The sequence below is a fragment of the Genypterus blacodes genome, unplaced genomic scaffold, assembly GCF_046128005.1.
Source record: "Genypterus blacodes isolate CSIRO-AG114 ecotype Tasmania unplaced genomic scaffold, CSIRO-AGI_Gbla_v1 ptg000063l_1, whole genome shotgun sequence".
Lineage (NCBI taxonomy): Eukaryota > Metazoa > Chordata > Actinopteri > Ophidiiformes > Ophidiidae > Genypterus > Genypterus blacodes.
Genome location: NW_027466875.1, coordinates 556,170 through 570,368, shown reverse-complemented (window position 1 = coordinate 570,368; position 14,199 = coordinate 556,170). Strand labels below are relative to the sequence as shown.

General features: G+C 43.7%; 2 protein-coding genes and 1 long non-coding RNA gene across 5 annotated transcripts; 1 reads left to right on the top strand and 2 right to left on the bottom strand.

The window, feature by feature from the left end:
* Positions 1 to 430: 430 nt before the first annotated feature.
* Positions 431 to 2,276, bottom strand: LOC143003836 (uncharacterized). The gene is made up of 2 exons (XR_012963906.1): positions 2,081 to 2,276; positions 431 to 1,982 (listed from the first exon to the last, which is right to left on the bottom strand). It is a non-coding gene; the product is annotated as an uncharacterized LOC143003836 (long non-coding RNA).
* An 896-nt stretch (positions 2,277 to 3,172) lies between these two features.
* phc1 (polyhomeotic homolog 1) lies at positions 3,173 to 8,870 on the top strand. Of its 2 annotated transcripts, none has more exons than XM_076154844.1 (14): positions 3,173 to 3,300; positions 4,071 to 4,242; positions 4,339 to 4,449; positions 4,549 to 4,614; positions 4,722 to 4,862; positions 5,081 to 5,275; positions 5,421 to 6,152; positions 6,314 to 6,449; positions 6,563 to 6,744; positions 6,908 to 6,971; positions 7,067 to 7,154; positions 7,345 to 7,516; positions 7,603 to 7,846; positions 7,958 to 8,870. In XM_076154844.1, the coding sequence occupies exons 2-14, from the start codon at positions 4,126 to 4,128 to the stop codon at positions 8,107 to 8,109; spliced, it is 2,400 nt and encodes a 799-aa protein (XP_076010959.1). In that variant the 5' UTR covers positions 3,173 to 3,300; positions 4,071 to 4,125; the 3' UTR covers positions 8,110 to 8,870. The 2 variants fall into 2 exon arrangements, with proteins under 2 accessions (XP_076010959.1, XP_076010958.1); XM_076154843.1 differs by having other exon boundaries at positions 5,421 to 6,209.
* A 39-nt stretch (positions 8,871 to 8,909) lies between these two features.
* styk1b (serine/threonine/tyrosine kinase 1b) lies at positions 8,910 to 13,779 on the bottom strand. 2 transcript variants are annotated; one of them, XM_076154848.1, is made up of 11 exons: positions 13,387 to 13,779; positions 12,789 to 12,926; positions 12,368 to 12,423; positions 11,713 to 11,898; positions 11,181 to 11,513; positions 10,880 to 11,061; positions 10,671 to 10,745; positions 10,195 to 10,403; positions 10,042 to 10,082; positions 9,866 to 9,962; positions 8,910 to 9,767 (listed from the first exon to the last, which is right to left on the bottom strand). In XM_076154848.1, exons 3-11 carry the CDS (start codon positions 12,420 to 12,422, stop codon positions 9,575 to 9,577), a joined length of 1,371 nt encoding a protein of 456 aa, XP_076010963.1. In that variant the 5' UTR covers position 12,423; positions 12,789 to 12,926; positions 13,387 to 13,779; the 3' UTR covers positions 8,910 to 9,574. The 2 variants fall into 2 exon arrangements, with proteins under 2 accessions (XP_076010963.1, XP_076010961.1); XM_076154846.1 differs by lacking the exon at positions 12,789 to 12,926.
* Between the last annotated feature and the right edge of the window lie 420 nt (positions 13,780 to 14,199).

The following is a 14,199-nucleotide window of genomic DNA, read 5'->3' as shown; positions in this document are numbered from 1 at the left end:
CAGATTTGCTCCAAGCAGGTCAGCCAAATCACAGATTCATGGCTTCGGGGTTGAACTCAAAGACCAAGTGATCTCAAGGCACCATCTCAAGGCACATGCCAGATTGCAGATGCCAATCTTTTGCTGGCTTGATGCTTTGATTCATAGGCTAAAACTCTTGGAGAAATATACGCATCCTTCTTGCTGATCCAGAAATAACAGCAAGCGCAAGGAGAGAAACACGGAAACTACTAAGACGAACAGGGATGTGAAATTTGGAAAACTTGCTTTTGAAAATCTGCTTGAAAAGAAAATTATGTTTTCAGAGGACCTGAGTAAAGTTGACATTGATGTTTATTCGACATAAACAAGAAAGATAGGAAGGAACTTGGATTTCTAACTGAGATGGAAACTCTTGCCCATTTTTAAAAGACATGATACGTCACACTGCTTAATCAACACCACATCTCGACAAACCTTTATTTTTTTTTACATTCAAAATGTTAACGCATACATTTCCAGCATTGTTTCATGTTGATGATGAAGACAAGTTCCCACATTGATTTAAAAAAAAAACCATCATCACGTCATTGATTAATTTGAACTTAGTACAGGTTAATGGCATTTTCACTTCACAATTATTTCATTAAATTTAAACACAATAAATACCAAATAACTCAGGATTCCCCAACTGTTGTTTACCGCTACATTTTCTATTTCCCTTTGTCACAAACATGTGCTATTGATTTGTAGAAATTAGTATATGCACAAAATTATTAGTCGATTAAATGTATTCATCGTACATTTCAGTTTCATATGAATTCATCTCTTCTTATAGCTCATGAGGAATTCTTGTTACAGCTGAACCCTCATGTTTGTTTGTGCTTGTCCTTTACAGCAATATCTTGTATTCCTATAGTATAGTAACACAACACGTAACATGTTCTTTGATTTCATCGAACGTGTCTCAACCTTTGACCCCAGTAATTACAGAGTTAGCATTTTGTCAACATGAATAATAGAGTAGAATATCTTTGTTAGTGAGCCTGTGTGGTGGCTTGAACTTTGGGTTTCCTGTTCCTGCATTAGATTTGATTAGTATAAAAAATGCATTTAGGCGGCACACAGTCTATCTGACACATGCACGTCCTATGAAGACACAGTTTTCTATTTAGACCTGAGGTTGATCACAGCGAGGTATCGGGCCAACACCTTCGTCTGGCAGAGGAGCCTTAGCTCCTCAAGTTGGTTCTGAACCTCAGGGTTGATGTGAACGTAGCCCCAATACATCTTGCCTTTCTTCGTGTCTTTCTCCGTGTTGTAGTGTAGGAAGACCACGGCAGCTTTTCTAGTCTTAGGTAAATTCTTCTCCTCTGCCTCCTTATTCAGAAGGTACATGTATGCCTGAACTTGAAAACTGAACTCATGATCTGGGACTATATCTGCTTTACAGTCCTCATTTTTCTCAAAAGCCTTTCCTATCATAGCACCTTCTGTGCTTTTGCATTCAACTACAAGTCGCTCATTTCCTTCACTGCCTCTTAAATCCACAGAGAAGTCCAACCTCCCAGTAAGAAAGCCACAATGCACGTTGTATTGTGGCGTTTGTTTTTGTTCTTTCAACTCTTCTTTCTCTAAAAAGAACTCGAGCATCTTCAGCTCGTCCTCTTTCTTATAGCACGTCTGACCACCAATTGATTCAGCGGCAACCAACTGATTTTCACTCTTTTTAAAGAAGAGTTTTTTCGTGATGTCCTTGAACCTTTCTTGCGTCGCCCATCCTAAATAGCTTTTGATGTCATTACAAGGTACACGAGGCAAAGGTTTTAAGACCATGTTTTCCGTATCTCTAAGGATTTTCTTGGCATCCCTAATGATGTCTTCATCGTGAGCAAGAGTGATTACTTCCTGATTAAGAACACCTTCAGGCAGGCGGATGTTTTTATCTTTCAGCAGTATTTCATAATCTTCCTTGGTGCGATCCGCCATTACTTCTGCCATCCCTATAGAGAATTGAAATCATATCTACTGGTTAATGTGAGCTTTAAACCTATGATTAATTAAATTTAAAGTTTGAAGAGCTATATTGATATTCACCTACCTGGCCTTTGGCTAGTCTTGTGGACAGTAGAGTCAAGTATGAAGAGTCAGAAATATTTCAATCTCCTTTCAGATGTGTTTGGCGTGTGTTTCTGTCTGCCTTTGTCCTCAGCTGACGTTGCTCTGAGTTATCTGGTCTATAAACGCACATGCAGACACCACCTATTTTATCTTGCAAAACCTGTTAGTCTGATGATGTTGTGTGCCACTTTGTCCCAGTCCATAGTTTGCATATCTGTCGCATACGCCCTTATTGTCTTATACGCCTTATCTTGTAGTGGCAGTCATTGTACCTACGTAACTTGTAAAGGAGACATTTGCATATGTCACATTATGGCCTTTAATCCATAGTGATAACAGTAGATTGAACTTTATTCCCCATATCATCAGTTTTTACTCCAAACTGCTATCTTTCTCACAAAGAAAGAAAATGTATACAGCTGTACCTTTTAGGATAAACAAATGCAAGCTGTTACTGAAACAAAAGAATAAAACGGAATTTAACAAAATGTATCAGACTTTCTGGGCGACTTCACAAACCAAATTTCATTCTCCAAAAACATGTCAAGTCCATGTCAAGTCAATTTATTTATAGCCCAATAGCACATACAATGTCTCCAATGGCTTTACAGACCCACAACATCAGGAAAATTCCCGACTTCCAAGAAGATGACGAAGAAACCTCAAGAGAGGCAATTCCAAGAGAGATTCCCTCTCCACGAATGGCTGGGTGTGAACTTCCATATGGTCAAAACCTTCTTGCACTTGGAAGAAAATGTGTGAAAATAACCATTTATGTGGATCACGATGTCAAGATTATTTAGAAGATATGATATAACATTTACACCTCTGATGTTGCTGTAAATTGTGAAATTCCTGAGAGAATTTGGAGGAGGAACATTTTGATCAGGCAGGATGAAAATCGTTGATTTAAAACAAACGCGCGGATATTTTTAATTTGTATTCTCTAGTTTCAAAATAAATATATGGGGATATTTGAAATCATTAAAAAATAAATAAAAAAGATATCGGGGAGATCTTTTGCTGTATTTTGTGATTTCTGTGACTTTTTCTGTCACCGGAAACTGCTTCCTGAGGGGCGGGGCTTCACTCGAGCCAAAAAAATCTGAACGACTTCGTTGGTTGAAATCAAAACGGAGCTTGAAGAAGCCAAAAATATTATTTTACAGTGACGAAAAGAACATAATTTACCAAGCAAAGGTAAACACAACACACCAGACAGCCAACAGGCCCACACTCCACTCAGGCTGGGTCGCTATCTTGCACTTTGCTGTGTGTTTACCTAGCTTAGCCTGCCATGCTCCTTAGTTAGCTTCGGTTAACTCTACGTGCTATCAAACGTTACTTTGTGTTCCCGTCTGTTTTTGCGGCTTTTCCGTTACTCTCGACACACTCGGTATCTATCACGCCGTCTAAATCTGTTGTGTTGTTTACAAACGTTATTGTTTCTTTATGTTTAGTGTCTGTGCCTACTTGGTGGGGAGCAGTGTCCCCCTGTAGTTAGCCACAGAAGGCTAGCTTCTTTCTCGTTTGTATTGCGCTTTCCTCCACGTTACCGCTTTCTTTACTCTCGTCTATCACGTTGACAACTAGCGTACAACGAAATGCCACAACACTCCCCGCTTGTTAACACTGATGGACCAGATGTGACAGTGATTTACTACAAATTTCACGTGTGTGTGTCTGTGTATCCGAGTATTTTCAGCCTCTGTTTTTGCATTTACAAGGGTTAATCTGTATTTAAGAATGCCCAATTATTATTATCTCCTACCAACGCAACAAACTTCAGAATAAATCTTGTCTTGTTTGTGCAAAAAAAAAAAATCAAAACAGCCAAGACATCATCTTTGTGTGCCAGCAGTGCCCTGAGCCATGCAACGTCCCACTCATACACAGCTTAAAAAAGAAATGTTCAGTATACAGCGAGGATGGCAAGCAGCAGATGTTGACCTGTTTATTTGTGTACACAGCACAAACCTGATGTTCTTTTGGCGAATGGCTCTTGTGTTTTGAGCGGCAATAGAGATGGATGCAGGTGAAGACCAAAACACAGGCTCCACCAATGGTAATCCTCAGACCGGTGGGACCTCTCGCCCGCCACAGATTGCCCACATGTCTCTGTACGAGAGACAGGCTGTGCAGGTAAGTGCGTAGGTTCAACAAGGAGACCAAATAGTTGTCGTTTCATCATTTGCTGTCATGCATTACTGTGCTGATCTGTTTGTGGGTTTTGTTTAGGCTCTTCAGGCTCTGCAGAGACAGCCCAATGCAGCTCAGTACTTCCAGCAGCTCATGCTACAACAGCAGATCAATAATGCCCAACTTCACAATTTGGCCGCGGTGCAACAGGTAACCAGAATTCAGACGTTAAAAAAAAAATGCAAAGATCAGTCGCCACAGGAAAGAAGTATCCCATCACACCTCCCCCTGTGTCCCTTGATACATTAGGCCACGCTTGCAGCTACTCGACAGTCCAACTCCCCTAGTAACAGCATGTCCCAGGCAAACACCACTGTAAGGCTTTTATTCGTTATTGTCGGAAAGTTTCATCAATTACAGTGTTAGATTTTGAAAACTGTAGACAGATTTTGATCATAATGTAAGAGTCTGGGTGCATCTAGGTCAATCTTAGCAGCGCATCTGGAGGAGGGACCATGACTACTGCCCGACCTCATGGACCAGCCACATCTGCAACAACAGCTCTCAATCAGTCAGTGTTGCTGGGTGGAAATTCACCAGGACAGGGACAGATGTACCTTAGAGTGAGTTACCCAATCGCATGCAATGTTTCCATTGGCTAAAAACTTTCTCTGTGTTGAATTTAGTCAGTTCAATAAGTTTAGAGCTAAATGCAGAAGTGATGGTCGTCAAGGATTTTCTTGTTCTAATTTTTCAGTCTGCATTGTTGCAGATTCATTCATTCAGTCCTATAATTGCTATTTACCAAGGCTGACCATCTGTCCTGCTCTGGCTCACCTAGGTCAACCGCTCTCTCAGGGCCCCACTTGCCTCTCAGCTCATCTTCATGCCTGGTGGCACGGCAACAGCAACAGTAGCAACAGTTGCCCAGCAGCAACCCCAACAACAGCAGCAACCACAACAGCAGCAGCAGCAGCAGCAGCAGCAACATGAAGTCCCCCCTACTACCTGCAGTGCCCAGCCTGACAGTGATCAGGTGTGAATGTAATCTAATGTGAAGGCTGGTCAAAGTCCAGCAGGCACACCATTGCCATGGGAATACTGTGACTCCATCCCTCACTACTCTTGCTGCCTTCTCCCAACGCAGTTCATCCTAACACTCTCCTTGATTCATCCCCCAGGTGCAGAACTTGGCCCTCCACTGTGCTTCCACTGCCAGAGCGGTTGCGGTCAAGTCTGAGCTTCCAGAGAGGAAAGATGCTGCCACGTTACCCCTCAGCCAGCAGCAGCAGTCTTTCCCCCAGACAGTGCAGCAGCAAGTTCAAGCACAGCATCAGCAACAAATAACCAAACCATTATCCAACTATGCCCAGCAATCCCCTGCCAACACTATGACTGTAAAGACTGGAAACCAGGCAACCTTGAATGTTACTCCTGCTGCTTCTGTAGCTCCCTCCTCCTCCTCCTCCTCCTCCCCAGCACTGCCTCTCTCCCAGCTCCTCCTGTCGCCCTCTGGACTGTGTCAGGCCAGAGCTGTAACCACAGTCACTCCTTCTGCCACTGTGACACACATTCTGGTGCCAACCTCCAGTGTACCTACCTCAACACAGGGTTACCCCATTGGTTCAGTGGCACCCAAAGCCAATGTCAACGCCCAGACTTTGGTGGTGCAGCCGCTGCAACAGGCCAGCACTGCTGCAGACAAAGTCCCTGTGCCTATCCAGCCCAAGACAGCTCAGGGACACCGCTTACCTGTGCAGCTGCCTCCTCGACACCCACCGCCCATTCTCCCAGCCCCACCTAACAACAGCCAGGCCACCACCGGAGGGGTTAACCCTCCACACATTCCTGTCCAACTTGTGGGAGCCAGACAGGGTTTAGTGGGAAACGCACAGGCTGTAGCCCTGGGCCAGGTACGCAGTAGCACAACCCAGGACAGTACAGCCTCCAACAACAGTGCTGCCTCTGTGGTAAGCTCAGGCGTTGAGACAGAGGGGCTTAGTTGAACACAGAGTAGGCATCAGCATGTCAGAGCTGTAACACTTCCTGCTTCTTTTTTCTCTTCTGTGATTAGACAAAACCTGCTGTTGGCTCCCTGAAGAGAAAGTCTGACTGTGATGCAGCCAATGAGATGGCAACAGAATCTTCTGACTCTGCACCAATGAGAGATTCTGCTCCTACATTGTCCCCGGCCCCAGCAAAGGACGCTGGTATGTTTGCTACAGTCGCCAAATCAAACGCGGTACATATTGTTATCAGAACATGTGAACTTGGAGCCTGATTGAAAATAAATTCTGTTCCCGTTTCTTTCAATCTCCCGTAGCTCCTCCTGCAGCATCAGTCGCCTTCTCGTCCCCCCCCACCCTGTCCCTGCCTCTGCCTCTGTCAAGAGTGGCACATGGAGACAAAGACAGAGCGCCTGTTCCTCAGGCCGTGGTCAAACCTCAAGTTCTCACCCACCTCATAGAGGGCTTTGTCATTCAAGAGGGAGCTGAGCCCTTCCCTGTAAGCCCCCATAGCAGTCATTACATCAAAAACTTCCAAATAAGAGACTATAGTGGACGTGAATCATATTCCATAATCTTAGCTGGGTACCAAAAGGACTTGAGTGTCATGTAATAATGATATTCTATGTGATTACTGTAATGATTGTTTGCCTTTGTGACAGGTTGCCGGGTTCCTCAAGGACAGAGATTTTGCCCTGGTTGGTCGCTCAGAGAATGGCCCTCCATGTAAGTGGTGCTTTTTCATTTATGACCAATTATAATGTAAATCTTTAGAAAGTGGTGAGTTTGTGAAACACAGTTTGCTTTTCTTTTCTCTGTAGTGTTGAAGTGTGAGTACTGTGGAAGCCTCGCTCCAGCCAGCCAGTTCAGAGGATCCAAGAGGTTTTGTTCAAACACTTGCGCTAAGAGGTGCCTCTTCTTTGATGATGTGAAACACTGCAATATTCTCAAATGTGTTGTTTTGTGCTTCCTAACAGGCTTCTGTAAATGTGGACGCTAGTATTTTAGCTTCCTTATCCTTGTGTTTTCTATGGTTCTTGGGCCATAGCTATATGTTGGTACACCCTCCTTAGCATCGACTGCCCTCCTGGTCCTGCAGGTACAATGTAAGCTGCAGTCAACACTTTAAGAGCAGCAGAGGCAGAAGTGGTGCCGGGCTGCCTCAGCCTCCAGCTCCCAATGAGAGCACTGCTCGGCGCAGGGGTCCTCCACGCAGAGGCAGTTCTGGAATCACCTGTGCAAAAATACCAGGCAGGCATCTACCTGTCAAGGTGAGAGCTCAGGCACTTCATCAACAACACAGCTCTGAGGGTTTATGAAGGGCTTTGGTGTTTGAATCTCTGCTGTTCTGTTGTAGTGTCACTCCGAGTCCAGTCGTTCTGAGGATGCATCCAGCGACGGAGAAGAGGAAGAAGATGAAGACGATTCTCCTTCACTGTCCCCAAGCTCTTCGCACTCCTGCTCGAGACCCGACCACAGCGCCCCTCAGTCTGACAGCTCGGCCCCTGGTAGCCTCCCGCTGGATGGTGCAAACTTCCTCCCGGCGACGCCTGCTCAGTGGAGCGTGGAAGAAGTGTGCAGATTTATTTCTTCTCTTCAAGGTTGGTGGCCATATTAGATGTCATTTGTGCTTTTAATCATTTATAAGCATGGTGATGCCTTGTTGTCCTCTGTGCTGATTGTGTCTTTGTGTTTTTTGTTGTTGTGTGAAGGCTGTGAGGAGCTTGCTGCACAGTTCCTCTCACAGGAAATAGATGGACAGGCTCTGCTGCTTCTGCGAGAGGATCACCTCATATCCACTATGAATATCAAGCTGGGCCCTGCTCTCAAGATCTGTGCCTCCATCAACAGCCTGCGGGAGTAACGCTAACAGAGCGAGTGCCAGGAGGAACCAGAGGACTCCAGGAGGCAGTTCTCATCTCATGGCTCCTCACTGCACTCGCATGCTCCTGTTTCAGTCAGATGCAAGACTGGGGTTTGTTTGAACGTTGAAGATGGACACTAGACACATAGACTTTCTGGACACTGAATGTGAAAAACATGTTTCATGTGTACTGTAAAGTGTGAATGGTGAGCATGAGCAGTCTGAAGTATCTGTGTCAATACTAATACTTTGTCAGTAACAACTTTATGTACGAATGCTGCAAATGTAACAGTCTGCAGTGATCAGTACTAGGTCCTCTAGCTGGGACAGTTGACATATGGGACAAACAGAAACGTTGCCTTCTCATTGTATTCCAAATGGTGCTTTAACTTTAGTGAAATGATTTGGAGTGAGGCCAACCACAGTCCATTTCATTTCAGTTTCTTCTTTTGTTAGTTGTTTTTGTTTGTTTTTTACCATAGGTGTTGCATCCAGGCTCCAATCACATAGGAGAGGACACTCAGAGAGCTTGGTGTTTTAGTTACGTCGTTCTACCAAGTATAAAGTTGCGTTTTGTATCTTTTCCATTTTGTACTACAATCAAAATCAATATTTTTTCATGAATATTATATAGTTTTAGTAGCTTTAATCGAATTTACCTGAAATAGGTATTCTTCATGGTTTGCTCTTTCATGGGCGTTCAAGTGGAGGAGCTTTGTACCTGTTTGCAGTACTACCAATAAACAATACCTGTTACTGGACGTCTTCTGGGTTTGCTCATCAATTGTAAGTGGAAAGACTTCTCTGAACGTAAGTATTTATTCACATTTTAAGTTTGTACAAGCAGTTGTTCCTCAGTTACAGGTACAGTACAGTATGTCTGATAACATGATCAGGTGAATCAGCCTGACAGCTCTCACAGAGTAAAGCTTTGTTGTAATAATAATGTAATTAAACACAACAGACATGTAATCCCATGTCATTCACTTCATTATGTAGTCCTCATTTCCCCAACTGCCCATGTGAAATAAATACAAAATGATCATAACATTGCCCTGTTAAAATGTACTGGTTTCTGAGTGTAAACAAGATTTGTAAACCGTCATTAGACAGCAACAGCCACAAGCTGTTTGTCAGGTTTACAGATCGGAGGTCAACTTAAACAAAATGACCATTCGATTTCCCCAAGTCCCCAACTGAATTCATCACTGATTATCCACACGGACAGATTGAACAAAAAATGTGATTGGTGTATTAGTGATATATAATCAGTCCCCAGAATTAAGTCATGGTAACCAAAACAAAGAACAAGAACAATTTCAGTGCCTAAGGAACTCAACAGAGGTGGGAGCACTTTTTACTTGACCTGGAAGACACTGTCTCGTAAGATTTGTACAAAGTGCAGCATTGGGGCTTTTGTCCCTGAGCATATACAGCGGTACATTTTCTTCACTGGCACAGGCGATCAGAAAACAGTGTAGCTGTTGGAATCTCCATATCCTGCTTCCTGCAGGTACTGCTCAATGTTAATTGGCTCCGACACCTTGAGGATTTTGTCAGTGGCACTCTTCTCTCCAGCGAGGAGCTTCCGGCTAACCTCAGCGAGCGAGGGTCGATCCTGTTCCTTCCAGTGGCAGCAGCTCTTAATGATGGCGTACCTGCGAGACAGAATGGTGAGTTTCGGAGCATAATTATCCATACAGCATGGTTCTCAGATAAGAAAACAGCCCTCCGGAAGAGAGGAGTTGATACTCACAGAGTGTTGGAACAGTTGGGGGGTTTTTTCAGTGTTTTCCCTCGTTGGTGATACTGAAGAAGCTCATTAACTGAGATTTCTGCAAATGGGGCTTCACCTGGGGAGGAAATGTCAATGAGCATAGGTAGAAGATGAATCCTTATAGGTGTATCTATATCTATATTTATTGGACTTACCCAGTGTTGCCATTTCATACAGTAAGATACCAAATGACCATCTGGAGAGGAACAAAAACACAGGGAAACTTATATAGAAGAAGACGACGTATCGTCATACCTGCTTATCAGTAATGCACAATTTACGGATCATTGAAGTCGTACACAACTCACATGTCACTGCTCTGACCGGCGGGCCTCTTGGCTAACAGTTCTGGTGCCTGCCATTTCCTCATGCTTGGATCTTCTTTCTGCATGGCTCCCTGGTTCTTCCTCGTAAAGACATCACGCAAGCCCCAAAGCTTGGCTGTGTACTCCTTACTGACCAGCACGCTGCGAGCACGGATGTTGCCGTGAAGGAGATCTTTTTTGTGAAGGAACTCCTAAATTTCCAACAAAAACATTTCAAACAAAAGGCAAATTATTGTGCAGATCAGATCAATCCATTCATTAGGTAAATGGGTCAATATGTCTTCGATAGAGATGATTTTGACTACATCTTCTGACTTTCCTACTGAGATATGACAGTGAGGTGGAGAAAGCTGTTAGAATTAAGAATGTAAAAGGAATGAGTGGTGTCAATGATTTGAAAGTCAAACACGTGGCTTAAAAATGGCGAGGAAATGTTTAACCAGCATTAGCACACTGACCAGAGCTGAGGCCACCTGGTTGGCTATGGTTAATATTCGTCTCTCAGTCATCTCACTCGGAGGATTTGGGTGTTCCTGAAAACAATGAACGATTGAAGGGTTAACACTAATTCAATGCTTTTGCTTTGATCGTGAAGGAAAGCTGTGATGACTGCCAGAGAGTTAACGCTCACTGAGGCAGAATAGACTACGCCTCATTTAATCCCTACCTGTCGGCATCGCCACAAGAGACTGAGCAGGTCTGTGTTCTCCAGCTCCTCCACGACTGTGACCAGAGGAGCTCTCAGGGAGACCACGCCGAGGAGCTCTGGCAGGAAGGGATGTGGGCCAAGCTGAGCCAGGAACGACGCAAAGCCCAGGAAGTTGTGTCTCTCTGTGGCATTGGCCGTGTCTAAGTATATGATAAGAATGACAAAGGGGGGGGAAACGGGATGAGGAAGGATGTTGACCTTTTAACAGGGTGACAAACACGCCAGCTATGAAAGTCAGTGTAAGATTAATTCCTTTCACCTTTGAGCACCCGCAGGACCACATTCCTGTTATCCATCCGCGCCCTGTACAGGGAGACACTGGAGTCGGTGTGCACAGAGAAAGCAGCAGGCAGTGGGGTGACAAGGTTGAAGGACTCAGGCAGCCTCTGGCGGGGCAGCTCTCTCGGCTGGACAATGGGTGTGAAACTGGGCTTCAAGAGCTGTTGTGGGGCGGTGGCTGGGAGAGAGGGTGCGTTAACCGAAACGGAATGCTTTTTGGAGGCGTAGGTGTGTGGGGGGTGGAAGGTGGCGTAGGAACTGGGCGAGTCCAGGGCGATGCTTTCATGCTCCAGAACATTAATACCTGGTGGAGCTGTAGGAGAGGGGGAGAGAGTTTATTAGTGTCACCTTTCTATAGCAAATCAGTGATTGTGTGTAAAAGTTCTTGGAGGTCAAATGGGGGCTTTAATGCTTAATGTTCAAGTTGTGCATTGGATTTCATGTGCTGGTTTGCATTGTTTGTACTTGTATTGGTGTTATATGAAAGTATGAAGTAATAATCAGTCAGTCACCATCGATGCCATGCAGCACTCTCCTGGGGCGCTGGGGTCTGAAGGCCAAGTGAGTTGCCTTTGGACGGATTTTGTCTACTTTCTCCGGACAATAACGCATGAGGATAATGAAGACAAGGACCACCACGAAGCTGCCAAGCAACAAGACGGGCACAACGATCACCTCCTGCTCATACACACGGATCTCTGCGGAAAAAACACAAGCATGCAGTCATCAAGTCTGTGGCCGGCTGAGTCCCAGGAGCACCTGCGGCTGAGTCCCTGTTGATCTGCATGAGCTCACATACCATACCATACTTTTACAAAATAACCAATGACAAAAGGACAATGTGTACAACTTCAGAGAAATCCTCAGGTTAATAACTAAAAGCAGATAGGTAAATAAAAGTTTTCAGCCTTACTCTGGATTATAGGTTTAATAATTTAATACATACGGTGTGTTGCTACACAAGACCAGCTCAGTGATGTTTAATTTATTATTCAGAGATAGTATTTCTTGATTTAAAGATTCATTTCAAATGGTGCAGTCTTAGTTCAAACATGAACTCCTGCCTCTTGCTGTATCTTGGATTTGTAAATAATGCTAAAATAACACAAAAAACACAATATAAAAAACACAGAACACTCTTAAGCTTCTTCTCTACTGGGACCTTACCACATAATGTATCTCCATGCTTGCAGCGGTAATCCGACTCCGATAAAGAAGCCATCCTGAAACACATAAAATGAGATGTGAATCCATAAAATTGGCCTTTTGTCAGCAGCTTAAGTCACCTACTGTGGAAATTCTATGTAAGATAGCCTGAAAATGAAGACATTTGGGATTCCTACATTGTTACATAATTGTTTCAGGTTACTTTTGATAACAAATTATGTGAAGGAATGAGATTTACATGAATAATAACAACAGATCAAAGGGGCAATGTTGTTTCATTTTGGGTCTAAAGCAGTGTGTGACAATCGTAACATGACACTTACAGGTGATCGTTATAAGAAGGTGTCTGGGCAAACAAGGACAAGTGTAACTGAGACCAGGAACCTCATATAGTGTGTTAAGGTGCCAAAACCTTCCTCACCTCCAAATGGCAATATGTCCAATTAAAGTCCCAGAAACAGTTCATCTATTTATTTTTGTATTTCCTCCTCCTCATCCGCAAATATTGACCCCATATTCACAGAGGCCATACATGTTTTGACACTAACATTTTCCTGTCCTTAGAAGAAGAAGAAGAAACTTTATTGGGTCAAACCACATGCAAACACGTCACCATGCAAACACATCAATCTGAAAAGTGTCTTGCGTGCCCCTCACACACACACACACACACACACACACGGATTACATAGGGGTCAACACAGGGTACAGGTTAAATGGAACAGTAATAGGAGTACAGGGAAATACCATGGCATTCATCAACAACGTGATCAGCCTTTTGCGTCAGAGCAAACACCTCTTAACCTGTTCATCTGCATTTCTTGAATTGTTTAAAGCTACTGTTAGCAACACACCCTAAGGACAATTATCTTTGGCAGGATTTGGCCTTACTCACATTCTCAAAACATTACAATCAAAAGAAATCACCAAGACTGAAATACAAGACATAACTAATACCTGACAACCCAACAACCACAGTGTAATGGACATCAGAGGCCGAGAGTGTAAAGGATCATTACCTCACTTGTGTCTTTTATCCCAAAGAAACGGTTAGATCCTGTTATTGCACTCTCATATTTCATCCATGCATGTTCCCAGCGTACGGTGTTTAAGTGCGCAGTGCTGCCTGAAAGAAGGTGTATTTTGTGGCTTTCAGGTGTTCATTGTCTTGGTTTCCTCAGGTGATTTGTCAGGCCCATGGGATCACCGTGTTGCTCTGTTTGTCTAAGTTCCTCCTTCAATGTTTTCTTAACTCCACCCTCTTCACCGGTTCCACATCCTTCTTCTCTCCCATCTATCAGCCTCTTCTTTCTTTCTTTCCTCTTTTTGATTACGGGGGGATTCAGCACACTAAATTCTGCGTGACCATGGCCAGCACTCTTGACGTTGCTTTTTGGGTTCCCTCTACCACATCTTGGTCATTTCCCACCCACTGAAGCCAACACATGTCATCCTTTTCCAGTCCAACCTGTCTCTCCTTTGTTCAGGAAAAACTGGTCCTGCCGCTTTATCCTAGTTATTTTAAGCCCTCAACCTTCTGTGAAAGGCACCTGCCATGGAACTTGTATGGTAGCCTCTTCTGTTTTACACACATCAAACACAATGAAAACAGTCATCTTGAAGCACTGACAGCTACTTGATGCATTATTAAGACATGCTGGAACTGAAACTGTTGTTTGGTTAAATACAAAGAAAGGAAAATACTTGATTTATTTATTTTAAACAGTGACAGAGATTTAAATCATGGTGTTCTGTATTTAAAACAGCACTTTTTAGACATTTTGTACGAAAAACAATTTTGATCACACTTCAGAAATCCATAAATGAGTATT

Excerpts from the sequence above, each read along its gene's own strand:
- styk1b (XM_076154848.1), bottom strand. The coding sequence starts at position 12,422 with ATGGCTTCTTTATCGGAGTCGGATTACCGCTGCAAGCATGGAGATACA. Across the intron at positions 11,062-11,180 it reads GGTCCTGCGGGTGCTCAAAG|ACACGGCCAATGCCACAGAG; the intron begins GTGAAAGGAATT and ends TCATATACTTAG. Across the intron at positions 10,083-10,194 it reads GCCGGTCAGAGCAGTGACAT|ATGGTCATTTGGTATCTTAC; the intron begins GTGAGTTGTGTA and ends GTTCCTCTCCAG.
- phc1 (XM_076154843.1), top strand. The coding sequence starts at position 4,126 with ATGGATGCAGGTGAAGACCAAAACACAGGCTCCACCAATGGTAATCCT. Across the intron at positions 4,863-5,080 it reads AGGGACAGATGTACCTTAGA|GTCAACCGCTCTCTCAGGGC; the intron begins GTGAGTTACCCA and ends TGGCTCACCTAG. Across the intron at positions 6,972-7,066 it reads CTCAGAGAATGGCCCTCCAT|TGTTGAAGTGTGAGTACTGT; the intron begins GTAAGTGGTGCT and ends TTTTCTCTGTAG.